The 27,270-nt window shown below is 49.7% G+C and overlaps 1 protein-coding gene across 1 annotated transcript in view; it reads left to right on the top strand.

Annotated features, from left to right (window-relative positions):
- The first annotated feature begins 992 nt into the window (after positions 1-992).
- LOC133339443 (solute carrier family 12 member 3-like) overlaps positions 993-27,270 on the top strand; it is a 30,122-nt gene continuing 3,844 nt past the window's right edge. Inside the window, 25 exon segments of the mRNA XM_061547612.1 lie at positions 993-1,455; positions 2,142-2,276; positions 3,143-3,209; positions 3,675-3,683; positions 4,729-4,824; positions 5,460-5,599; positions 6,073-6,183; positions 6,980-7,091; positions 8,038-8,162; positions 9,401-9,485; positions 9,967-10,298; positions 11,821-11,928; positions 12,299-12,422; positions 14,554-14,655; positions 15,189-15,344; positions 16,244-16,343; positions 16,934-17,045; positions 17,781-17,915; positions 18,446-18,552; positions 18,898-18,980; positions 21,379-21,451; positions 21,578-21,609; positions 24,426-24,524; positions 25,129-25,240; positions 25,594-25,680. Of these exon segments, the coding sequence (XP_061403596.1) occupies positions 1,195-1,455; positions 2,142-2,276; positions 3,143-3,209; positions 3,675-3,683; positions 4,729-4,824; positions 5,460-5,599; positions 6,073-6,183; positions 6,980-7,091; positions 8,038-8,162; positions 9,401-9,485; positions 9,967-10,298; positions 11,821-11,928; positions 12,299-12,422; positions 14,554-14,655; positions 15,189-15,344; positions 16,244-16,343; positions 16,934-17,045; positions 17,781-17,915; positions 18,446-18,552; positions 18,898-18,980; positions 21,379-21,451; positions 21,578-21,609; positions 24,426-24,524; positions 25,129-25,240; positions 25,594-25,680 (2,903 nt within the window). The 5' untranslated portion in view covers positions 993-1,194.

Below are 27,270 nucleotides of genomic sequence, written 5' to 3'. Positions count from 1 at the left end.
CGAGCACTCGTGAGCGTTGACAGTCAACACGATCGCGCCCTCCTCCTCCTCCTCCCCGTGCTGCCTGTCAACCCGTGTCCACTTTCCCCAGCCACACGGATTGCACGGGGGGGGGGGGGGGATGGGAGTGGGGGGTGGGGGCGCGTGTTTACTGTCAAGCCTATCGAGCGTCGTCAAAGCGAGTCAACTCGATTGCAGACACAACAGCTATTTACACTTTTATTGCAGGTGTGTTATTGGGCTTTCCCTAAAATGTTGCCACAACTGCACTATCGGAGTTGCGCCACGAGACGAAACATCCGGTTGACATCTCTCTCCCAGAAAGAGTTGACAGAGGACGGCCAACGGAAGCGGACATCAAAGAGCTACCACTGAGGACTCTTCGAGTTCCCTCTAGTCCACAGAGGAGTAGTTCGCAGCATTTTTCCCACCCGCGATGCCACTGAGAGCAATCTTAGTCGCATGACAGTCGACCCGATAATAGTTCACGTTTGGAGATTCAGTTCAGCCAAATGGGGTGCAGCACCACGTGATTTGTGATGATTTTTGGTGCAACGCTTGGAGACCAGACTTTGATGATGATTATTTAACAGACGGGCACGAAGAGTGCTGTGAACATGATGTGCCGCACTTCTGGATTTGTAAAAACGTATCCGCGAAACACGGGAAAAAATGTGTCGAAATAGCGTCTATATCCTTTATAACACTGAAATACCCCAATCTCCCCCACCCCCGCTCCCCCTTCTACAAGTCTGACCTTCAGTCTGCGGTGGTGGTGGTGGATGCACATCTCCGCAGGTACCCTCCGTCTCTGCAGGTACCCTCCACCCCTCCCCCCCGCCACACCGCCGTGACTTTCCGCGCCGAGGGGGTTTGCTCCGGCGGGATCAGGATCGAGCACGAAAATGCGCACGAATTACGCAGTCTCTCTCGCGGCGTCCCCTCGGCCCTATAAAGTAACGGGCCGAAACTTTGTTTACGTCCCAGTTTGGAAGTCGCTCTCGCAGTCGCGGCTTTTGCTCGGGGGTTCGCTATCGCGACGCGCCAAGTCGCAGCCGGAGCAGATCCGTGAGCGCGCGGGCACATTCGCTGCGCCGTCTCTCGCGAAGCGAGACGCCGCGTGCGTGACGGCCGTGTAGGGGGTCACGGTAGTAAACCTCCCTCGCTCGCTCGCTCACTCACCAACCAAGAGCCATGGAGGAAATTTCGGAGGCGGCTCCGTCTGCCAACGGGCACGGCCGCTTCCAAGTGCAGCCCAGGGAAGACGGCGTCGGCGGCGCCCACGACAACTACGCGTACACGGACACGCACACCAACACCTACTACTCGCGCACGTTCGGCCACAACACCCTGGACCCGGTGCCCAACTACAACTACTACTGCCGCACGGGCACCATCCATGGCAAGAAGGCGGCGCGAGCAACCATCTACGACCTGCACGCCACCTACGTGAAGGTAGGCACACGCGGTCTCACCCACCCACTCCCCCACCCTCCACCCTCCACCCGGTGTGGTGGTGCCTTCATCCAGCAGCGGATAGGTCAGGAGCCGTGTGCTCTGCGTTCACAATGCTGATAAAGCGAACGCGTGAATCCTGCCGTTGTTGAGTTTTGTTGATTCCCTGCGCGTGTGTTCTTGACACGGAGCGCGCGATATCTCTTGGCTTGTGTTGAAGTGCACAGTCGAGAAACAACGCTCGTGACCCTCAGCGCTCTGTTACTCCTCTGCTAGGGTTGTTTGACCATACTTCACCACGTTGGTCAATGCGAGCCGTTGAAGGGCGTGGTGGGGGAGGGGGGGCACAACCGGTTCAGACATCACTCGACACCGATGTTGGCCGTGAATCCAACTCACACTTTAAACTGCGGTGGCTGCATAAACAGCGCTACACCACGCAGCCTCATGCGTGCGCGTGCAATGCGTGGCAAGCTCCCCCCCCCCCCCCCCAGGTCGATTCACCTTCAAAATGAGTACCGACGCGTGAACGTCACCACCAGGGAGACAAAGGCGGCCGGGCGTGGTTGTATCCACCCAACCCCTCGTGGGCAGTGCCGGCCTTCATAGGTGCTCGCGAATAGCCTCAACATTCTGGCTAAGGCGATGCGTGGGGATCTTTTGTCTTCGGTGTGTGCGCTGTGCAGGACCCTTCGGCGGTGCCGTCCACCCTGCAGCATGTGTACGGCGATGCCGTGCTGGAAGACGTTCCGGACGGGGAGCCGGTGGAGGAAGTCAAACCGCCGGAACCCATTCTCTTCGGCTGGTTCCGTGGCGTCATGGTGAGCGGCGGCGGTGGTGGTGGTGGTGATGCTGCGTGAATGTTTGTTGAACTTCTTTCGCGCCGTACGTAACCAACCGTGCTCATTGGAGATGCGGGGAAAGGACGACGAGCTAAACACAAAAGAGCAATTCTAAAAATAAATTAGTTTTCAAGCCCGATTCGAATTGGCATATTTGCAGTTATGGGGGCAGTGTTCCCTCTAGGGAACAAGCAATTGCAGGGCTGCGCCTTAACCTGCCGCAATCTTCAGCATTGGTCAACTGTGCCCTGCCTTGCTTTACAACTGTATCATGGTTTTAAGGCCAACTATCTCTCCTTTCTGTTTTCACGAGAGGAAATAAATGCGCGTTCACATCATTTCGTGAATTGCTTCAAAATGTCTCGCAACGCGAAACAGCAGAAAGTATAGAGTTATAAATGACACAGATCGCGACAGATTTCCGGGCTTCGTTAGGCTCGACTGGATAGCTAAACTACTAATTCTCATACTCTTAGGTTTTTTCGGTAAAGTCACGTAGGTAAAAAATTTAAATTAATAAAAGTAAAATAAAACAAATAAAAAAATCCATGACGTTTCGGAAGCAACACAAGCCTCCGTCTTCAGGTACGTGACTTTACCGAAAAAAACCTAAGAGTATGAATCCTTGCAGTCCCGAAAGCTTCAAATCTAGAATTACTCATTCTCAGTGGCGCCAAATTCACGGAGTGCCCACCGTGACCACTCTGCAGGTCATACGGCAGCCGTAGTCCAGGTTCCTTCCTTCCAGCAGTGAACTTTGAGCAACAACGACAACGCAGCAGCCGACGACGACGACGACGATGCCCGCCGTGACACTTTTGGCAACGTGTTCTGTCTCGGGGCAGATGCGGGTGATTGTGAACATCTGGGGAGTCCTCATGTACCTGCGCCTGCCCTGGATCACCGCTCAAGGCTGGAATCGGTAAGCAGTCATCTCCTCCTGGCGTACGGCGGCGGTGGTGGTGGTGGGGGGGAGTTTGCTCTTATAAAGTGTTAACTTTTTTGTTGATATTTTACCAGGTTAAGGCCCACTGAGCAATATATAGCTCTTTTACTGATAGCAACCTCCTGGTTACACCAGCCCACAGGGGATTATTGTGTCCGTCCGTCCGTCGTGCATTCAAAAATGGTAGGGGTGGGGCTGGGTGGAGAGGGGAGGGTGGGGAGGGGCTGGGTGGGGAAGGTGGGGCTGGGTGGGGGGTGAGAGGAGTGGGGCTGTGTGGGGAGGGGCTGGTCACCCTGTGGTGCCCTTATAAAACTCAACGTTTAACCTACTCACGCCGGCTTGTGCCCGCCCTCACAGTCGTTGACCCTGGCCATTGACCGAGCAACCCAACGTTCCTACCAGCTTCCTCCGCAGGAATGTGTTTTCAGTAGCGATGATAGGTCATCGGAGTGGCTTATCAAGTGGAAATGTATTAGCAGCCAAATACTCTAAAACGCACGTTTCTAAATGTGGAGGGAAAAACCGGAGGACCCGGAGAAATAAAAAAAATCCACAAATATACAGGTGTCAAGGTTGGAATCGAACCTATGCCCTCCTGTATACGAGGCAAAGTAGTCAACACCTTGCCACCGGTGACGCCGAATCAGGGCAATGCCGTGTGTAAAGATCGTTGGGTTTTTTTCTTGCGAACGTTTACAATACCAGGTGTGTGAGCTTTTGTTGTTGTTGTTATTATTAAATGCATGAAACGCTATTGCGGGTGGCCGCTACACGAGCGAATCTCCGCGGAGGCGTTTTATCTGCGCGTTATCTTGTTGTATTCGCCACAAATTCGCTAACGAATGACCATGTTGAGTCGTGTACAGAGGTCACAAACGGGTTTTGATTCCTTACACGTACCCGGCCGCAAACGGGTACCCGTACCCGGCCGTACCCGTACCCTACCCGTACCCGGCCGGGTACGGGCAGGGTACGGGTATCGGGTACCTGATTGCGACCTCTGGGATGAAGCCATGTTGCAGGCACGGGTGGGTTGATTCTAGGAACTTGAATTGTGAGAAGAGACAAGACGTTGGGAAATGAGTGACAAACGGTTACTCACCAGTGACTCACGGTCTACCCGTACCCGGCCGCACCAGGGTATCGGGTAGGGTACGGGTATCGGGTACCCGGTTGCGACCTCTGGTCGTGTATGACGATACAATGTCGCGTCGGAGCCGGACCCCATAGCGTAATGGTCCTTGCCTCGAAGTCGGGCAGCTCACCGGCATAGATCCGAGCAAAATCCAACTCTGCTGATGAGACCATGCGTGCCTAAACCTTGCTGAAATGAAGCCCTCCCGGCTGATGGGATGTGTGAGGAACGCGTTTTGTTTGTTGGCCATGTCGAACGGAGGGCCGCGCGAAGGAGACTTAATTGCTCGCATATTTATTGAGCGGAGTGGAGTCATGTTGACGCTGCTCTGTCTGCCGTGGTCTCTGCAGGGCTGACGTGGGTCATCGTGCTCGTGGCCGTCATCATCACCTCCATTTCTGGCCTTTCCATCTCCGCTATTTCCAACAACGGAAAGGTGGCTCGAGGTGAGCTGACAATTTCCCACCCACGACCGATAATAATCGTCGGACTCTTAACGCATTCGCAGTGCATACGTCGTGGCCGATGATGGCGATTGTGACGATGATGATGGTGGTGGTGAAACACTTCATTGAACAGTGTCGCAGTAAAACAATTGATACGTAACGGTTAAGTCACGTAGTTGGAAATAAAATTTTACAAAGCACGACGTTTCGATCGCAACACAAGCGGTCGTCATCAGGCAAAGGTGACGACCGCTTGTGTTGCGATCAAAACGTCGTGATTTGTTTTAATTTATTTCCAACTACGTGACTTCACCAAAAGAACCAAAGAGTATGGATTCCTGCAGTCACGAAAGCTTCAAATCAAGATTACGTAACGGTTAATTCATACACATAAATTCTTACGCTGCATGCGTCATCGAATGATACGTCTAATGATTAATCATTGTTACGTGTATCTGAATTAGGTTCAAATGCTTTCTGTTGGGTCGTGTAACAAACAATAAAGCACAAACGAGACTGAACAAACGAAGAAGAATGCAAATGATACGCAAAATCTTGATCACAAAATCAAATTTGGCGTCTGCCACGGCGTCTACCCGGTTGACCCGTGGGTGTCTGGTCGGCTTTGTGCCCAGGTGGGACCTACTTCATGGTGTCCCGCACCCTGGGCTACGAGTTGGGTGCTCCCTTCGGGATCCTCTACTCGTTCGCGGCGGCCGTGGGCATCGCCATGCACACCGTGGGCTTCGCCGAGACGCTGCGGGACATCTTGCACGTGAGGACCCCCCCCACACTGTGCGGTGCCGGCCCCCCACAACCCTCGTGTGCTTCTGATTCACAGGCCCGTGTTGATCACCCGTGTTGATCACCCGTGTGATCACCCGTGTTGATCACCCGTGTACGTGTGCACGTGTTTAACGGTGGGCAGCGGTAGTGTAGCGGTTAGCGCGGTTACGAACCCGGTCACCCGAGTTCGATTCCAGCTCACGGTCCTAGGTCGACTCAGCCTCAAATGAGTACCTGGTGCGCTGTGTAAAAAGAAAAAAAACCCAGCGCCACTGGGGAGACAAAGGCGGCCGGGCGTGGTTTGTTCGCCGCCCACTCCATCGTGTGCCGTGCCGGCTTTAATTGGGTGCTCGCTTACAGCACTTGCCCCAACAGTCTGTTCAGGCTATACGGGGGGGGGATCTTTGTCTCTTGTGTTTAACGGTGCGCTCTGTGCGTTCCTTTGCCGTGCGCGCGCGTCAGGCCTCGAACCTCATCATGGTGGACAAAGTGAACGACATCCGAATCATCGGCGTCATCACGGTCACCTTCCTGCTGGCCATCGCCATGGCCGGACTCGCGTGGGAGAACAAGGTTCGCCCCCTGACCCCGGTCACAGCCATTTGGCCGGTCACATGGGATTTTATTTTACTTAGGGGCTATCCATTTAGTAGGTTCGCAAAAATATGTCAAAACTTGACCCTTCCCCCAATCCCTGTACGCACGCGTGATTTTTACACCCCCCCCCCCCCCGCTTGACGCACCCCCTTCCTCGAATCCTATAGAACGGCCGATATTTAATCCACGCAGAAACGATCAAGGATTAATAATATTAACGTATTTTAAAAAAAGATAGTCCACCACCGGACTACCTAACTTATTTGAAGGCCAATGTCGACAAATAATTATCGAGGCTTCACCCCCCGTTTCCTAAGCGTACGTACATTTACACTATGGGGACCTCATTTGCCGGTAAAGAACCAATTATCGTACGTACATTGTCAGTAGACCCCCTATACGCAAGCGTACGCATTTGGGTTAACCCCCCCTCCCCCCTCCATACGTACTAAATGGATGGCCCCTTATTGCAGCGACCTAGAGCGCTCGCTACGGAGAGTGACCTTGGTCGTGGGTGGTGCCAACGGGACATTGGCCGACGCATGGCTCACGCCAGCGTCGGCCCTAAATTTTGTATCGCTATTCCGGTTTATGCGTCCTCTCTCCCTTCGCGTTCTGGGTTGAAAAGGGGGGATATGGGCGCACTCTTGCGCATGGCGTCGGTGGCAGTGGCAGTGGGCCGGGCGCTGGGGGGGTAGGGGGGGTCTTTAACGTCGTGCGAGATGGGAGAGACGAGGGGTTTCTCACGGTCCGCGCTGGCGTCACCCACCAGGCCCAGCTCATCTTCTTTGTCCTGATCATCATCTCGCTGCTCAACTACCTCCTCGGCACCGTTATGCCCGCTACGCCAGAGAAGATGTCCAAGGGATTCTTCAACTACAACGGTGAGCGACGGGAAAAAATTAACCCGTAAAAACAAATTTTTTCACTATAAATCCTTTATATGCGTGGCATCGGTTTTATTTTATTGTTCATTTCTGTTTTTCTTGAGTAAGAGTTTCATTTTTATCACATTAGTATTTTAAATAAAATATGAAAAAATGTTTTTCCTAAATCAGCAGTTGTCCTGCTGTATCGGTTCCGCCTAATGACGGTCGCTTGTATTGCGATCGAAATGTCGTGATTTAATTTAATTTATTTTATACCTACGTGACTTTACCGAAAGAACCACAGAGTATGGCGTACAGCCGTTTCAATACGAGCACATTTCTTTTTGCCTAATTGGTCGTCTTTCTCCCTCGTGATGCGACTTTGTAGGATGAACGTTGAGATGTATAAGGGCACGGGGTGACCAATAAGGTCTGAATTTGTCTGCAATAAGGTAGGGGGCACTGATAAGGGGTTGACGGGAATGTAACCACAACGTGCAACTGCGTAGACTGCGATTCCTCACTCACATCGTCGTCATCACCGTCGGCCGTTGCCTACCCACTGCTGGATGAAAGCCTCCTCACTATATTCGTCAATGTGGATTTGTGACGGAGGCACCTTGGATCAGTTTAGATCAGAGGTCGCAAACGGGTTTTGATTCCTTACCCGTACCCGTACCCGGCCGCACCAGGGTCGCAAACGGCTACCCGTATCGGGTAGGGTACAAGTATCGGGTACCCGGTTGCGACCTCTGGTTTAGATATCACTCCCCACTGGAGTTGTGTTTGCTGCTTTATGCATACACACAAACACATTAAAGGGGGCAGGGCTGCATCTTAGAAGTTGTGGTATTTATTCAACATTATTAACATCCAAAGTTGCGCAACGGGTTGGACTTTGTGTGAATTTTACGCGCGTTCTACAACTAAGAGCCATACTTTGTGCTTATTTCGCTTCCAGCAAAGATTTTCTCCGAGAATTTCACTCCGGTGTTTCGCAACACGGAGTTCTTCCGCCTGTTTGGAGTGTTCTTCCCGGCCGTCACGGGCATCCTCGCAGGGGCCAACATCTGCGGAGACCTCAAGGTAACGGACTCTGCAGCCAACTCGCCCGGCTATCGGCGCAAGTGCACGATACACATCATCAGTCTTAGTTTTTTCGGTAAGATCACGTAGGTAAAAAATGAAATTAAAATTAATAAAAATAAAATAATAAAAAATCACGACGTTTCGGAGGCAACACAAGTCTCCGTCATCAGGTGGGACCGTCACAGCCAGATTTGTTATTTTTTATTATTATTTAATTTTTATAATTTTAATTTCATTTTTTACCTACGTGACTTTACCGAAAAAACTAAGAGTATGAATCCTTGCAGTCACGAAAGCTTCAAATCTAGAACACATCATCAGGTTCAAGTTTCAAGTGTATCTTCTATAACCGGTCGAGAGTTGGGGCATTAGTCTGCCAGTAGGGAGCGATGATTGTTTCTCTTGTGTGTAAGCCCGATTTGATTCACTTGCAGCGTGTATATTTTTTTATTCACGATGGCCGACCGTTGCGTACGACGCGAGGGTGATCTTGAACGTCCGCTTTGAAGCACGTCATATTACTGTGCATGATACAGCCGCAGTGATTAATCAGGGCGGCCTCGGGATTTGAACCGTGAATCTCCGGAGCAGGCGGCGATCGCGCGAGCGCCGATGCTCGGTACCCCACGTCACCACCCAAGGTGGCAATTCGGAGTTTCCACCGAATGTCAAAACTTGTCTCGAGTTTTCTCATATTAAACCAATGTAGCTCAAAAAATTCCCTCCCAGAAGGCCGTGTGACTGATGGGATGTAACCAAAAGAACAAACCTCGTGCTTTGTATGTGAAGGGACAGATATGGAAAGGGGGTGTATCATCCGCTTATATTGCGACGTGATGAACATTTTCACCTGATATTTGTCCATTCGTCACTCGTATATAGTTTCACTCGTGCTGCCAATCTAAGAGCCTCAGATTATTGAACAGCGAATACCAAAGCGAAATAATTCCGCAGCACAGTGCCAACGTCGCATACCCGACCGTCACATATCTGCCCTGACCGCTTAACCGCTTACACACGCAGTGCAGTGTGTGCGTAATGCGGGGCATCGGTCATTTGCAATGGTCACATCCGATCACACATCCGCCGAAACCTCGGTGCCCAACGGGGCCCGGGTGTGAGACGTTGTGTGGTCATCGACACGAATCAGACTCAAAACGCGACGTGGTAGCTGAGAGCAGCCACACTCCAGCGACGCCGCTTACGATGTGGTTTTGTGCGAATCTTTTGTGAAGGACCCAGCCTCTGCCATTCCCAAGGGGACGCTTCTGGCTATCCTGACAACGGCCTTGTCCTACCTCATCATCAACACGACCATCGGTGAGTGGCTCCCCAGCTTTTGGCACAACGCGCATCGCGGGGTCCCCCATACGTACGGTGGCGCAGTGGTTGACACTCGTGCCTTGCAGTAAGCAGCGCCTGGGTTTGAGTCCCTAACTCGGGGCGCCTTTCCGCGTGCAGTTTGTACGTTATCCTCCTGCTCTGCGTGGGTTTGCAACGGGCTCTCCAGTTTCCTCCCAGAGATAACCCCCCCGCCCCTGCCGTCATGCACAATTTGACCGGTATTGGCCAAACATAGCAATGCTGAAACATGAACGTGCCTACAAATCATTCAACTGGGGATAGAGCAACATTGCCTCCTGCTGCAAAAACCTGGCAGGAACCCTTCCTGACCAAAAAAAGATTCTCTTTCTCGTGACTCAACACGACTTTGCTGGGTTACACAAGCGCAACAATGACAACAATAATTAGCAATTTTTATTTTTTTTATTTAAAACCGCGGCGGTGGCTTTGGTCGCAGGTGCGGTGATGCTGCGCGACGCCACTGGCCTCCTCTCCGACTCCTTCTCCTGGGTGCCCTCCGCCAACGGCACCAACTCCAGCCTCGCTATCGCCAACGTCAGCACCACGCTGAGCTCCATCAGCAGCTTCACGACGAGCAACGAGACCGCGAGGACCACCATCGCCACGCTCTTCGCCTCCTCCGCCTCCTCCGCCACCGCGGCGTCCGTCCGCGTGTGTAACGGCAGCAGCAAGCTGGGCTGCGAACTGGGATGGAACTTCACTGCCTGCAGCCTCTTCAAACCCGACACCACGTCGCCCTGCACCTTCGGCTTCGTCAACAACTACCAGGTGCCGGACGCGTTTTGTGTCCGATGGAGGATTCACCTGCTCTCCGTTTGGACATCATCTGTGGGAAATAAAGGGCTTTGTAGCTCATCGGATTTCTCCAGCGTAAACATCCTGATAATTACGACTTTGATGAGAGTGCCGTTTGTTGCTGGTCACGTGACGTTTGGGGGACTTTGGGCCCACTGCGCTCAGCAACTGTCAAAACAATTACAGCAAATACAGGGTGCTTCAGAACAACGTTAGCACTTACATGGCACGATCGTTTTTAATGGAAAATTAATGGATAATAAACTGTAAATTGATAACAAATATATGCTAATAGCTTTAAAAAGTCAAAGAGTCTCCAATTTCCATAATAGAGGTTGTTTTTGGGTTAGATCGCGTAAATATATTAATGTGTCGTTAAAATCCGCCACCACCCGACACAGCCAACTAGTAAGGTGTTGTCACGTAAACAGAACGTGGCCAATTCGTCACTCGTACAGCCACACCGGTGTGTTGGAGGGCCAAGCCACAACATTTACAATCTGAGCACGACGTTTCCACGTGTTCGCCATCGTTGTCAACGCGTGCCTGGAATTTTCTCCAGGTGGTCTCCAGACCCCGGAGACACAACACTTCTCGTGGTGTTGTTGGAAATTCTCAGAAGTGTTAACATTTTTTTGAAGCACCCTGGATATGTTCCACCTCGTTCTGCGCGGGTTCGGTTCGTGCCGATCGCGCGTAATACATGCAGCTGATCCATTACCACCCAACAAATAAACGCCTTAAAAAAGGTCTTTTTTTTAAACAACGGTTTTACTAACTGCATTTAATTCTCGGTCGAGAAGTACGTCAATGGCGCCTGAGACACGCGGCGCCTGCGTTTTGTGCGAGTCGATTCCGCAGTTTAGGTACCTTTCGATTTAAAGCTTTCGTGACTGCAGGGGTTCTTTCAGTAAAGTCACGTAGAAGGGAAATAATAAAATAATAAAAATAAAACATAATAAAATAATTCTCACGACGTTTCACCTGAGGACGGCTGCTTGCGTTGTGGCCGAAACGTCGTGAGAATTATTTAATGTTTTATTTTTTATTTTATTATTTCCCTTCTACGTGACTTTACCGAAAGAACCAAGAAGAGTTTAGGTACCGCGGCGTTTTTGACCTACACAAAAATATATAATGAAAAAGCCGTCAATACAAAAATTGCAATTGCTTGAAAAGAAGCAATTAATTGATGAATTGATGCCGATTTTCATACAGGCATGCATTGTCACCGGAGCTGAGTGCGTGTGCAAAAATTTTTAATCGATTGGACAACATGAAGTAGACTAACTTTTGATTACAATATTTGACCACGACAAACACAAGTGAAGTTAAATAAAACCCGTTGATAAAAAAAACTCCCGCGCTCTACGCGTCGTCTACACGAGCGACGTGAGGTGGCGATGCCGCAGAGCGAGAAAGAAGCGGGGAGCACGGTTTGATGTCAGCGCCGCTCTCCCATGCGTCACATCCGCCGCCTTCGTGCCACCCCAAGGTGATGGCGATGGTGTCCGCCTGGGCTCCGCTCATCTACGCCGGCATCTTCGGAGCGGCCCTCTCCTCCGCGCTCGCCAATCTCATCAGCGCGCCCAAGTGCTTCCAGGTGAGGCCGTGCCCGGGGGTGCACGCGATGCCTGCCCCCTGCGATTTCTCCACCGGGCACTGTGGCCATCCGCCGTTCAAAACGTTGCCAATCCACTGCTGGATGAGGGCCGCACCCCCTCGCGCCGTGTGGGTCACAGGAGATTATCAGACCAGACCTCGAGAAGACACGTCGGTCAGTGCGCGTCGGTGAAGGCGGGCGGGGGAGTTTGTGTGCTTGAGAGCACAGAAGCAGAGTGCCACACGGCATTGGATGTCTGCCGCACTGGCCCGCGCTGTTACTGCTCTGTACGAGTGTGGAGTTACTTCTTTACTTTGAGTTGACGCGCATTTTGGCACTTGTTTATCTCCCCTCTTCCCCACCTTCCCAGGGAGTGGCCAGGGACAACATTTACCCTGGAATCAGCATCTTTGGCAAAGGCTTTGGCCGCAACCAGGAGCCACTGTTTGGCTACTTGCTTGCCTACATAATCTCCATTTGCTTCATCATCATCGGTAAGTTGATCACTTTCAAGTTTATTTTTAGTGAACTGGGTTAGAACTCAAAGAGAGACGAGGGATGTTCTACCGAGTCACCAAAATGACAAAAAGCAATTTAAAAAAAAACAACCACATTACATAACAAAAGGTATAAAAACTGTGCACACGCACAAATAATCATAAAATACAATTTTAAACATGTGAGCGCAAATTGTGAACAATAGCCACATTAGACATTAAAACATCTAATCGACATACTCATTGGTTTCACTGCAGCTCAAAGAATCATCCCGTAACAAAAGTTGGTTTTGGCAAATTACTTTAAAAAAGAACATTCATAGTAAAATCCAGTTAAAGCAACTTCAAAATAGATGCGGGTGATTATGGCAGGAGTGTGTAAACATGCGTGGACATGTGTCACACCATTGGTACTCATTTGTGTCTTCTGCCTAACACAAGCCATTGATTTCGTATCGTCTCATTTCACCAATGCAATTGCACAATATCAATGAACCGTCAGAAGTGCTATTGCTGAACTTGTTCAACTTGAATATCGTTATTCTTGGTTCATTCGGTAAAGTCACGGAGAAGGGAAATAATAAAATATTATTATTTTCCTTCTACGTGACTTTACCCAAAGAACCAAGAATATGAATCCCTGCAGTCACGAAAGCTTTAAATCAAAATTTGAGTATCATTGCTAAAAGTCAGCGGCAATGATGACAGCGGCCGCATTGTCTGCATTGCGATTGTTGTGATACTATACTACGATTAATCGTACGATGCAAGATCCACAATAGCATTACTTCATGATTATCGCCGTTCAGATAATGTTCTTAAAAGAATATTCCCTGACAAAATATACAAACTCGTTTATAATAATGGTAAATAAATGCCGATTACCCACTACATCAGTGCTTTGAAAAACATTTTCTCGAGTAGCTGATGGTGGCGGTTAAATGGTGTTATAATATTTGCAGTCCTGCCGGATTAAGCTATTGCGGGCCCTTTAGCATATGTTATAAAGGGGCCCTAAATAAATAAAAACAGATAAATATTAAAACACAAACGTTTTACTTGCATAGTAAAGTCATTGTATTTTTTCATTTGCTATACAGCCAGATACTACGACAAATAGCTAACCTCAAACACCCAGTCGTTCATAAAAGTTGAAGGCGGTATAGAACTATAGTAATAGAGCAAGTGCAGAATCACTAAACCGGAATTGATGGCTTGAAAGCATTTAGCGCGGGGCCCTTGAAAGTGCGGAGCCCGTAGCTTATGTAGCTACTTTTGCTACTATTATTATCCGGCACTGCCTGTAATCAGTTATTATGTATTCATAATCAACGTTTTTGGGTTTAGATCGCGCTATTTATAAATGTGTCGTAACCCTCCACCACCCGACACGGCCAATCAGTAAAAAAGTGTCACGTTGACAAAAGACAAATAGTTCACTGCTTTAGCTCACCGGTGTGTTGAAGCGTGAAACCACAACATTTACAATTTTATGGTGGTTTCACGCTTCAACACACCGGTGCCCGATGATGCTGGATGCAATTACCAGCGAAACGTCGTACTCAAATTGTAAATGTTGTAGTTTCACGCTTCAACACACCGGTGGGCTAAAGCAGCAAACTATTTGTCTTTTGTCAACGTGACACTTTTTACTGATTGGCCGTGTCGGGTGGTGGAGGGTTACGACACATTCTAAACCCAAAAACGTTGATTATAAATAATATTGGTCGCGAAAGCCTACGTGTTAAACAGTTATTGTGTAATTTACAGCACGTGCGATATAAACGCTGTAGAATATAGAGATCCAAATAGAGATCCAATGACGAGGAGGTTCGTGGCAGCTCTATGTCTGGAGCTGTCTACGGACAAATTAATGAACTGATATCCACGTGTAGGTGAATAGTGGCGTTCATGGCATTCAATATGTCGTGACAATTTTTCATTTTTTGTCAATAAAGAGATCAGAAACATTGATCAACGTAATTTGGTATCACGTTGCAAACTGGCGAATCATTTGTTTCTGTCCACGGCGAGTGATGCAGAGTGTTTCTCACCATGAACACGGGAGGAGAATTCTCATCAATCTCACGGTGAAGCTCCATTTGATGCCGTTCGTATGTTTTTGCAGCCGAGTTGAATATCATCGCGCCCATCATCTCCTGCTTTTTCATCATCTCCTACACCATCCTCAACTTCAGCTGCTTCCACGCCTCCTTCATCAAAACTCCCGGTGAGACGGAGTTGATGCAAATGCCAATCGATGTGGAGGGCACGCAGCTAGCAGCAGCACGACGGCTCCTGCATTCAATGTCTCTCTCGATGAGCTCTGTGGAGCTCCACTCTCGCGGAGGGGGGGGCCCTTTAACCAACAGGTGGTGTGAGCAAGTGATTTCCAGGGTTGCACTTTTACCTTTACCTTACGCTGTAGGATGTCCGGGTCTATTACAATTGTAGTTATTTATATCATTCATAATGCGTTGTGATCACAGGAGGGTAATATTAATTTTAGCTCGCAGTGTTGCTGTAACTGTAATTTTAATTGATTCCAAGTTTGCCCAGGGCATGTTTAAAACGGACGTTACTCATGGCAGGGGGTTGAACCTAGGTACCCGCGATCGTCGCGCAGTGCCCCAATCACTACGCTAGCTGCTTCCCAAACAAAGCCAAAGATTGCGGGCACAGTTTATCCTTTCAAAATGTTGGGGGGTGAGTGCTCTTGGGGCCAAGCCGAGGCTCACGGAGCGTTGTTTGTTCCGTGCGCAGGATGGCGCCCCGACTTCAAGTTCTACCACCCAGCGGTGTCCTTCATCGGTGCGGTGCTCAACGTGATCGTCATGTTCCTTCTGCTGTGGTGGGGCGCCATCATCGCCTTTGGCATGTGGATCATCCTCTACCTCTACGTCACCTACCGCAGGCCAGGTGTCAATTTGCGCCAGCGTTTCCTTCATACGTTGCGTCTCGACACTTGCTACGTCACCTTTGTATTACCCCCCCCCCCCCCCGCCAATTTCTATACCAGTTGCTTCAAACGTTGTCGCGTTATGTGATGAAGAATCCATTCGGATCTCTCTGGCCCGCACAAGTGGATACAACAAAGCCACCTCTGAGATCCCTTAAAGTAAACTCTGGTCCACAAAATGGGAGAGGGGGATGGTAGCACTTTCTCACCCGCTCTGACATAGGAGCTGGCATTTATCAAAATTAAGTGCAGAAGAACATTTTATGCGACGGGGTTATTTTTTGCGCAGTCATTGGTGACTGGGCAAAAGTCATCAGCTCACTTCACTTGATGATAATTATATTTAATCACAAGACAGCCGACGGGTTTCAAAGCCAGGATCTCAGCGGTGCCAGCTCGACGCTCTAACCTCCGAGCCGCAGGGCCACCTGAGCTCGGCTTATGAAAACTTAAAAACACAGCTCAAAACTGCTCGGAGTCAAATGTGTCTCCGTAATCGAATGATCGAATGAGCATTGGGAAGCATTCGTCGACGTCCGTGAACCCTTGCCAGTGATGCCAATTCCACATTGATACGACGAGGGTCAGTCTGTGAAGAAGTGACTGTGTCACAATCGGACCGTTGTGAATTTAAAAAATATGGTTGGGAGTTCACTCAACTCATAATCTCTCCAGGGTGAATAAAATAAGTACTACTTTGTGAAAAGTCAGACTGCATCCTATGGCGAGACTCAATTGAGCAAGGATATACCGATGGTTTGTGAATAGCACTGCATGTTAACCCGACCATGCGTCGACAGCTGGCAGTTAAAACTGGACGCCTCCAGATACTAACAACTTATGTGGTCCCTCTTTGCAGATGTGAACTGGGGTTCATCGATGCAGGCCATGAGCTTCAATACTGCACTCTACACGACCCTCACTCTTGATCGGGAGCTGTACCACGTCAAGAATTACAGGTGACAACACACCAAGGGGATTTCTGTGTCTCGCGCCTTCATAGTCATACCGGCTACCTTAAACAATTCCAGTACTGAGGAATCATCATAGCCATTGATTTTGCTGGCCTGTGTGTTATGGGTCGCCTTCATCCACCTCAACTCCAGGACTGTGGTTTCGGCCCCTCTAATCTCCTGTAGAGGCCTCCTGCGTGTTGGCCGCGAGTCACGCCACAAATCTGCACAGAGCACCAAGGCTCCCTAAATGCCTCCCCCTTTAAATTCCCCAGCCGACTGTGCTGGTGATGGTCAACCGATTCTTGAGGTCGAAGTCTGCCCCCTCTGCTCTCAAATTAATGCTCAGCAGTGCTCATCAGCATCGATGGTCCCCGAACCAGGAGTGGAAATTCCTCATTCCTACGGTAGAATTATTATCTCGGGGAGGACAACCTATGTTGATCATTGCTGTTATTGTTGTTGTTGACCAACCTCAGAAAGAAGAGAGGCTGAGACAGCGAGTTACTGCCGGTGGTTCTTTATCCATCTACGGCTAGAATCCACTTTGTGCGTATGAGCGCCTGACGATCCCTGTGACCCGACCGCTCCTGCAGGCCCAACTGCCTGGTGCTCACGGGGCCTCCAAACCTGCGGCCGGCGCTGGTCGACTTCGTGGGCACCTTCACCAAGGACATCGGCCTCATGGTCTGCGGCAACGTCCTCGTGGTAAGCAAGGACGCTTCATTTTTCCTGGTCTCCTGCATCACGCAGTGAAAATTACCCAGTTGGCAAGGGAGTTGGGTCTGTGCCATCCGTGGCACCACTGATATCCTGGGTTCGAATCCAAGGAGCCTGGCCATATGTTTAGTTTGTTGTCCTTCCCCGCACCTCTGATTGCTGCACGGTTGGCGACGTAGGGCGCAAAAGTAGTTCAACATACCACAAATATGCAATCTACACAAATTTACAATGAGGCCATGCAATGTACGGGTTTTTATATAATATTATGTACAAGCCATTATCCATTTACAATACTTTATTAAAGTCGTAATCATCATAGTGTATCTTGCAACACTGCAATTAGCAAACAATGAAACGACGAATATTACAACAAACTCTATTAAGGCCTCTGAATCTCGGAACGCGCAGGCGGTTCAGCGTCAATTTTATTAGAGAGGCGTAGCGCTGCCGCTTTTAAAAACATTGTACTCACCGCAAAAAACCATAGCCACACGACCACCACACTCTACGATAGCTGGCGCCAAGCTGTGAAAGACGCCGTTCCGCATGGCCTTTTACTTCCGATTCCGTTCCGATGACGGACGCGTACGTCAAAACTGATTACGTACGTCGTACTTCATCAGCACGAGAAAGGGTTAAATAGGTGTCGATGCGTGTGCTAGCCCGCGCCCTGACCCTGGCCTCGCGCCGGCCTTGCACCTGCGTCTCCCCTCATCGCAGGGTCCCAAGGGGGAGAAGGTGAAGGAGCTGCTGGAGAACAACCACAACGAGTGGCTGCACAGGCGCAAGGTGAACGCCTTCTACACGGGGTTCGTCGCCACCAACATGCAGGACGGAGCCTTCGGCCTGCTGCAGGTCTGACGCAAGCGAGCGCTCCGCACGGCCCGCGTGGCCAACACACGTCGGCTTCGGTCAGTGATTATGGCCAGGGTTGGGGGGGGGGGGAGCGGGGAAAGCATCTGTGGTGCATGTTAGCGTCCCTCCCGTGATGGAATAGGCATCCCCCTGTTTTTACTGTGCACTCAGGCCGTCCGGTGTCACTGGCACATCGGTCAATCCATTACCCGTCAATGTCACCGATGACGATTTGTTTTTAAATCGAACTGCCCTTCTTTACGCCGGGGCGTCTCATAGCGCTTAACACGTGACAAACAACTTTCGTCTCGTCTCATCTCCTCAACACGTTTTTGAAAGGACCCCCCCCCCCCCCACTCCAGGGGCAGTTGTCCCTGTGCAGCACAGGGTGATTCAGCACCTCACCTGCCATGTGGGCATTACTCTGGCATCAGGTGGGGGCGATGATTGCTGCTGTGTGTTGCAATCCCATGCTCATATGCGGAAGGAAACCGCTCACGAGTGACGGCTGCCGTTGTTTTGCCCCGCAGAGCACCGGCATTGGGAAGCTGCGCCCCAACATCCTCATTATGGGCTTCAAGAACATGTGGCAGGAGGAGGAGTCCATTAACATGCACCACTACATCCAAATCATCCAGTGAGTGCTGCTCATTCGCGCTGCCCTTGGGAAATTAGGAAACGCGCCACGGTGTGCCTGCCTGCGGTCGCCAAAAAGTCAAGTCAGGCACTGCTGGCAATATGTGCAGACACCTGCCTGGCCCAAGTACACGTACCATATGCAGTACTACAATGGATGGCCCATGGCTATCACGGATGGGAAATCACAAAAGGAAATTATTTTGTTGAATTGCTCATCATTACTTTAACATGCCAAGGTGCTGTAGTCCATGTTGGTGAACACCGATCCGGCTCTGCTAACCGGTTCTTCCAGCTGCTGCTGCTGACGCGGCGACGCCGTGATTGCACCCTCGTGTTTCCACAGCGACGTGTTCGACTTGAACATGTCCCTGGGCATCCTGCGAGTCAAGGAGGGCATCGACATCACCAGCATGCCCGAGACTCACGGTAAGCGACCACAGCACAAACCAGAAGAGTCGTGGAGTAACGGGGGGGGGGGGGGGGATACGTGTTCTTGTTCTCTCAATTTGCACCGACCTACCGGATAATGCTCATACGGGATACACTTTGTGCTGGGCCACGTAATGATCTGGCCAAATTGGCGCTGTAAGACCGTCCAGCACCCGACGTAGCTAAAACGAATGAATTTGTCACGTGGCGTACGAGCGTTTAATGCCCCAATCGTTATTGGTTCAGCCTCTTCCGTGAGTTGCGGCACAATTCTCACAGCCAAATTTGGCGATGAGATACGCGACGTCTTTTAACTTCGGTTTCTCAAAAAGCTCCCAGCACGTGGAATGAAACGTCGGACATCATGCCGAACAATGCGTGGCACAAACCGAGAATGCATCAGATGGATAGTTTGATCGGTGTTTATTTCTTTGCACATTTGCTCTCCGTATAACAATCCAGTTTCCTTAAGAGCTGTTTTTAGACAACGTGGCTTATCATCCTTGTGTAGACTGTATACCAAGGTCATTTTAAGCTATACAATATTTCGCAATGCATTTGAGGTTCTCGAACAAATTGAAGCAATTTATGTCCACATTTACACATCGCAATCGGACAGTCACGTTGAGATGTGCAAGTCATCGTTGATTAATTTTTAAATATGGGAAATACTCCATCTAAAGTTCGAGATAAATATTCAGAGGTACAGCAATACGATAATGAACTCTCCTCTCTCTTTAGCAATGAGAAAGCAATATCTAAAAATTAATCAACCAAATGAGGCATTGAAGGCCTTTGGGCAGTAAAATAGGCCAGAGTACCTTTCAGAGGGGCCCTCTAGAGCTCCCTAAGGTGGAAGCCCTTCCACCAGCAGTCGCGCGAGTAAGCAATTGCAGGGCTGCACCTTGACCCTTTCGCGCATTATTTTTTTGACTAGTTGTGCAATTAGGATCATCTGCATATTTAAGTCAAAGGGCAGTGTCCATTCTACTCTAATTAGCATTGGGGGCAGCACTCAACTCCCTTGTGGACCCAGAGTCACAATCATATGTTAGGGACCAGTTGATCCCATTCAATGACCTCTAATTGATTCTGCTCCAAATGGTGCTTGTTTATATTTATTTCAGACTGATGATGGGCTGAGTAGGCCCTGGCCGGGATTTGAACTCTTAACCTGGGCCCAATCGCTTATTTCAGGAATGGTGCATTGCTGATTTCAAAAATCTTGAGTTTCTGCCGAATGATTTTCATGGCGTTGCTTGAGCAATCCATCTCTTGGGAGCAATGATTCTGGCTTTTGTAACCTCTGTGCGTCTTGTCTGCTTATGGTATTAGCTTTAGAGCGACTTCAGGCTCAAATTTGTGATGCTTTTCACTTAAAACTATGCCAAGCATTGTTAGGAGAAACTTAAAAGATTCTGACCAACATCTAGGAAGTCTAATTCTCCCAGATCATTATGTGGCCTAACCCAAACAGCACTTATGAATCATACCATCAGCTGAAAAACCTTACACGCTCGGGTAACCAGACCATCCTGTACTTGCCTGGACAGTTTGCTTGTGAGGACCGTGAGAAATGTTTCGATGCATCTGCGAAGGTTTTAGCAGTGGTGCCCCGATGTTTGTTAGGGTTGTATACCACGCGGTGTCGATGTCAGTGGTTTCGGGATTAAACCGCGTGTCGTTCGTGTGTACGCTCGAGGTTTCGCTCCGCGTGCTGGGAGCTTCGGACCTGGAAACGCATCGGATGGCTCGTTCGTAGAGACAATGTCAGGCACCGCTTCTTCCAGAAAGCACAGAATAGTGGGGGCATTCTCGAGTGTAGTTAGTGCGCATTCGTGAATGGGGTCAACGCGATCCGAGATCGGGTTGGGACGTCACTCGCCACTGATGTTAGCCACGGCTGACGGAACGCTTATTTTAAATCCTGGTGACTCACAGGAGTCAATAGTGATCGCACATTCCCGTGAGACACCAGGACTTAGACAAGCGGTAGCAACACCTCGGCTGGATGCGCACTGCCCGAGGATGCCTCCAGTGTGAGAGGAGGCGAGACGCCGTGAAGAAGCTCGCAGCAGCGCTCGCCACAGCTATCCCCAAAGAGCAGCCTGTTATTAGAGCCTTCATCACATTCCAGTGAGTCAATCGACAGGCCCCGTGTGGTGGGGTGAAGCGTGGGTGACCCCCACCTCTTCCGCGATGCGTATAGCCAGCGTGGAAGAGTAGGCCAAAAATACCTTACCCTGCAGAAGTGCTCTCTAGTGCTTCTGCTATTGGGGAAGTTGGGGGAGGAGTGGGGGGGGGGGTGCTTCAGCTGCCAGGAGCGTGATTGCAGGGCTGCACCTGTGCCTTTACCCTGTGTTAACGACGTCGCTGTTTTGTTCTGCTCATCCAGTCAACATGGCTTTCCAGTTTGACGCGAATAGCAAGTCCTCTCGCAAAGTGGCCAGCCTTGTAGCAACGTCAGCGTAAGGATCCGCAGCAAATGCACACAAAATACTCGATTTTTGCACCTCCCCGGCGCCAGATTGCATTCGCGCCACGAAGCGTCGGATACGTCTGTTAAAAACATTTCTTCCGCGTTCTTCCTGCAGTCTGAAGAGCGTTTCCCCGAACACGGCGCAAGGTATAGACGCTGCCGCTCTCCCCTTTTTGCTGTGGCACCTTCTTCTGCCTCCCTCCCCCCTGTACCGCGGTGAACACTGAAACTGAAAAGCGGAAGCAACACACGAAAAAAGGCCACTGGAAAACAAACAAAAAACGGAGGTGGCACGAGCACTGTCGAGCTTGCTAGCAAGTCGGGTTACGGGATGGCTAGCTCTCGTGGCCGGACGGCTCATGTGGTTAATGCTGACGGTCCCACCTGATGACGGAGACTTGTGCTGCCTCCGAAACGTCGTGATTTATTATTTTATTTCTATTATTATTTCCACTATTTACTATTTATTTTATTGTTTACCTACGTGACTTTACCGAAAAAAATCCTAAGAGTATGAATCCTTGCAGTCACGAAAGCTTCAAATCTAGAATTAATGCTGAACACCTGATAATGTTATGGTTAGGGTTGAGGCGTCCGATTGGCCATGGCACGTGTCTCGGTCATCGCTTGCCCCTCCTTCCCAACGCAACGCGTGGCATTTTTTCAGATGTTGGCTGCTTTTTTGTTTCTGGTGTTCACGGTGACAATCTTAACTCAATCACGATCGTCAGTGGTGATTTTGCCACAGCTGACCATGGTTCCCTAACATTTAACATTTGTAGGTTAAAACAAATAACGGCTTCACATTAACAGCAAATGTCCAGTATATTACAGTACTGCAACATTCCAGTATGGTATTTCAACTAGTGGGACTGTTGGCAGATCGCTTAAATTAGCCCATCATCCTTACAGTAGTTTTTAAAATAGGTACAGCTTTGTGGGAAATCACCATTGGTTGTCTTGTGTAGACAATGGATATTGCCATAGCAATGTGAAATTTCCACTTCCAGTTCAGCTCAGGGCTGTAAATGAGAAAATTAGCAATGCCTGCCACTTTTTACGAACACGGGGAAAACCTTTGACTGAATATACCATGGTGATCTGTGCCAAAAACATCATTCGCAAACCTACCGGGCTTCATCCTTGTCTGGGAAGCAGCCCCTTTGAGCACAGCTTTTGTGCACGCGCGGCAACCATACATCTTTGTGCTTCTATCCACAACCTGGTGAAGAGAGCCTCTTCCTGAGATGTAAATCGGGTCAGCGGTGTTTCACACACTAACCTAACGTATCGTGATCGGCGGTCTTAAAATGAAATCAAATGAAAGGCAATGAGATAATTTAACTGCCATTGGGGCGAATGACATTACAGGTGAATGGCAGAGCGAACGCTCGCTTCCCAAGGCTGTATCTGTGGACCCTGTAGCCCAGTGCCGGATTAAGCTAGTGCGGGGCCTGTAGCATGTTATAAAGGGGTCCTAAATAAAAACAAAACCCACATAAATATGAAAACAAAAATGTTTTACTTGCACAGTAAAGTAATTGTATTTTTTCATTTGCTATACAGCCAGATCATACGACAAATCGCCATACTTAAACAGCCAGTCGTTCATAAAACTTGAAGGCGGTATAGAACTATAGTAATAGAGCAAGTGCAGAATCACTAAACCGGAATTGATAGCTTGAAAGCATTTAGCGCGGGGCCCTTGAAAGTGCGAGGCCCGTAGCTACTACATATGTACATATGTAGTAGCTACGTTTGCTACTGGGATAATCCAGCACTGCTCTAGCCGGGTCAAGACAAAACAACGAGAGTCCAATTTCGCGCAGAAATTCACCGCGGATCCAGAGACTTTGCGCTTTGAACGGAAACCACGTTACGTGGGACACGCACTGCAGGGGGTGGGGGGGGACGATTCACGAGTGACTTGGCCCCAACGCCATCGAACGACCCGCAGCCACGTGGCGCGACGCACGTGAGCACCTTGCAACGTGCTGCGCGCTGAGATCGATTATCACGAACGTGATACGCTCTGGAAATGTTCTTCATGTTTATTGAAATATAATTACACTGGTCAACACAATTTTTCTGGCATAAGGTGTTCCAACGGGTTTAAGGTGATTTTGGGGTGCCGATTACAAATCTGGCATCGGTTTTTGTCTATCACATCAGATTTTTGAGATATCAAATATTGTATTTTCAATAAAAACTGCAGAAGAAAAATCTTAAATAAATGTGGATATCTACATAAAATGATATTATAAACACACTATCCTCAAAATACAGCACCATGTTTTAACACTAAAGCAGTCACTGACTCGCATCAACTTGCAATCATAAGTGACAAGAGTTAATTTCGGGTAAAATCAATAAAAATGGGATATGCCGATAGGATAAAAATGAGATGTGACAGAGCAAATCTGAGATCAGATTTGGAATCAGCACCCTGAAATTAGTCTAAAACAGCTGCAAAAATTTTTTTTTTTTGTTGACCAGTGTTATTACGAACGTGATACGCTCGTCGAATCGTGCCTGGGAGAATCACCGACCCGCACTGACCAGCGTGGCGATGTTACGGTAAAATAAATCCCCGTGACCTACACGGCGTGGTGGGGGGGAGCGACCTCCTTTCATTGGTGGATTGAGATTGGCTGGAATTGATTGATTAATTTCATTTTACTATGCGTTTATACAGTTATATAACGTATCCATTCACACACCTGTGGATTCTGCATGTATTCTAACAGAAGCGTAATCGAGTGCTTAAAACAAATCGTGACCCCAAAACAATAACGAATCCTCAAATCGTGGGGAAGGGTTCGTCGTTACCCCTCTAGTGCCGTGTAAACTGGTCGGTGCATTGGGGAGATGGTCGGCACACAGGGGGGGGGGAGGGGATGTAAGTGGGGTGAGCCGTGCGGTTGCGGCGTCAACTCATTGCTCCTGTGTCCCGGTGCTCGCAGAAGGCACCGTCCAGGAGGGGATGCCGCAGATCAGCACCGTCTTCCAGTTCAGCCAGGGCAAGAGGACCATCGACATCTACTGGCTCTTTGACGACGGAGGTTCGTCCCACCGGGGTTGCTCTGGGTGCCCTCAGTCTATGGGCCCAGTACAGACAATGAACCCCCACGGGTACCACCTGAGATGACCAAATCGTCGTCGCTGTATTTAAATGCCTCGACAATGTTATCAACAAAAAATAAGTGCAACTCTATAGAAAGCCACCAGGCATTTGTCTATTGGAGAACATCGTTCCAAAATATGAGTATGGCGCAGTGTTCTTGGTTCTTTCGATAAAGTCACGTAGAAGGGAAATAATTTACCGAAAGAACCAAGAAGATGAATCCCTGCAGTCACGACAGCTTTAAATCGAAAAATATGGCGCAGTGGTTACCGCGGTCCACAAACCTGGACGATCTGAGTTTCATTCTTGGCCACTGGTTAACATCAGCAGTGAGTGATATCTAAACCAATCCAGGCCCCATCCCCCGCCACCAACCCCACCATGACTGATAATGATGGGAGGGAGGCCTTCATCCAACAGTGGGTTGACCAAGAGCTGCAGATGACGACTCTTGTCGTGTTGAGTAAGTGCCACGCTGCGTAGCTTCCCTGCTGTCACGTTGGCTATGGAGTAATCCGCCTGGGCGGTTGTGTTTTCTCCAGGCCTCACGCTGCTGCTGCCGTACCTGCTGTCCAAGAAGAAGCGCTGGAGACACTGCAAGATCCGCGTCTTCATGGGTGGGAAGCTGGACCGCCTGGAGGAGGACAAGCAGAAGTAAGGCTCGCGCCAAACGCACGTTTACTTGCGTGCAGCGAACGCGGGCGGATCCAGCATTGGAATGACAGAGGGACTGAATTTGGGCCAGAGCTGCTTTAATTTGTGGGGGAAAAACAACTGGATTCACCTATCAACAAAATTATGACCGCAGTTGGAGTCCCCGTCGTGTGCCTCTGCGTCGTGGCCAAACGTGCGGAGTGCACGCAGGAGAGAGCGAGCGGTGGAGACCGCTCCTTGACGCTCGTGCCGCGTGAGCGAGTGAAGTGACTCGCGGCGTGAGCGAGTGAAGTAACCGGTGGAGTCAGCGAGTGTAGTAACCGCTGGTGTGCGCCACCTCTCCATGTCCCCAGCATGACGCGGCTCATCACCCGATTCCGCCTGGACGTGGACGACGTCATCATCCTGACGGACGTCAACAAGAAGCCGCGCACGGAGAAGTGAGGACGCGTCGCCGACACCGAACTAGCGCTGCTCTCCTCCTTCAGTCATGTCCAGTTTGACTGTCCAGCTTGAGTGTCCAGATTGAGTGTCCATCTTGAGTGTCCACCTTGAGTGTCCACCTTGAGTGTTCAGATTGAGTGTCCATCTTGAGTGTCCATTTTGAGTGTCCACCTTGAGTGTCCATCTTGAGTGTCCATCTTGAGTGTCCATCTTGAGTGTCCACCTTGAGTGTCTAGCTTGAGTGTCCATCTTGAGTGTCCAGATTGAGTGTCCATCTTGAGTGTCCACCTTGAGTGTCCATCTTGAGTGTCCATCTTGAGTGTCCAGATTGAGTATCCATCTTGAGTGTCCATCTTGAGTGGCCATCTTGAGTGTCCACCTTGAGTGTCCATCTTGAGTGTCCACCTTGAGTGTCCATCTTGAGTGTCCATCTTGAGTGTCCATCTTGAGTGTCCACCTTGAGTGTCCACCTTGAGTGTCCACCTTGAGTGTCTAACTGGGTGATGTACAGTTAGGCTTGCCACCTCTGAGCTACACAAAATGTGGCACACTGTCACGGGGTGAAGAATATCTCACAATAGAGGACAAGGGGGGAACTACATCTGAATGCATTGCCTTGAGGGGGGTATAATTTCGTCCTACTGACAAAACCGAGACTTGTAGTCTCCTGGAAGAACTCGCCGATTTACAAGGGAAGCAGCAACCTCCTCAGCAGGAGGAGGTTGCTGGGGAAACCAGAAGAGTTGCCAGGTAGTGAGTTCCCAGCCCGGTTAGGGGTCATACACTCAGTACGTACGCATGGAGTGGGTAATCCCAAATGCGTACGCTTGCGTATGGGGGGGGGGTCTACTGACAATGTACACATAGGGAACGGGGGGGGGGGGGGGGTGAAGCCTCAATAATAATTCGTCTACATTGGCCTTCAAATGAGTTAGATAGTCCGGCGGTGGACTATCTGTTTGCTTAAACACGTTAATATTATTAATCCTTGATCGTTTCTGCGTGGATTAAATATCGACCGTTCTATAGGATTCGGGGAGGGTGTGTCAAGCGTACGTACGCAGGTGGGGGGTGTAAAAAGTACACGTGCGTACAGGGGGAGGGGTCAAGTTTTGACAGATTATTGCGTACCTACTCAATGGATGGCCCCTTGGAGTCAACACGGCCCCTCAGCCCTTCAGGGTGGATCTAATCAGCACCACCACGTGAGCGGTCAGCACCACCACGTGAGCGGTCAGCACCACCACGTGAGCGGTCAGCACCACCACGTGAGCGGTCAGCACCACCACGTGAGCGGTCAGCACCACCACGTGAGCGGTCAGCAGCCGTTGTCGTTCACTTCTCAGGAGAGACCGGCGTGATGAATATGAATGCTAAAGCTGTCAACAATCCACACGGTTTACCCCTATTCTTGTACAGGGAAATTGAGTCTTTAGGTCCATACGGTGTATAGCCGTTTAAATAGGGGCAAAAAAAATCTATTTGTCTGTGTTGCTCCCTTGTGATGGGACTTTGTAGGATGAACGTTGAGATTTATAAGGGCACGAGTTGACCAATAAGGTCTGAATTGGTCTGTTAATAAGGTA

Source organism: Lethenteron reissneri, chromosome 9 (assembly GCF_015708825.2).
Source record: "Lethenteron reissneri isolate LAM-NWPU_2019-01 chromosome 9, ASM1570882v1, whole genome shotgun sequence".
Lineage (NCBI taxonomy): Eukaryota > Metazoa > Chordata > Hyperoartia > Petromyzontiformes > Petromyzontidae > Lethenteron > Lethenteron reissneri.
Note: the sequence above shows the minus strand (reverse complement) of the source record. Positions and strands in the feature narration are given on the sequence as shown.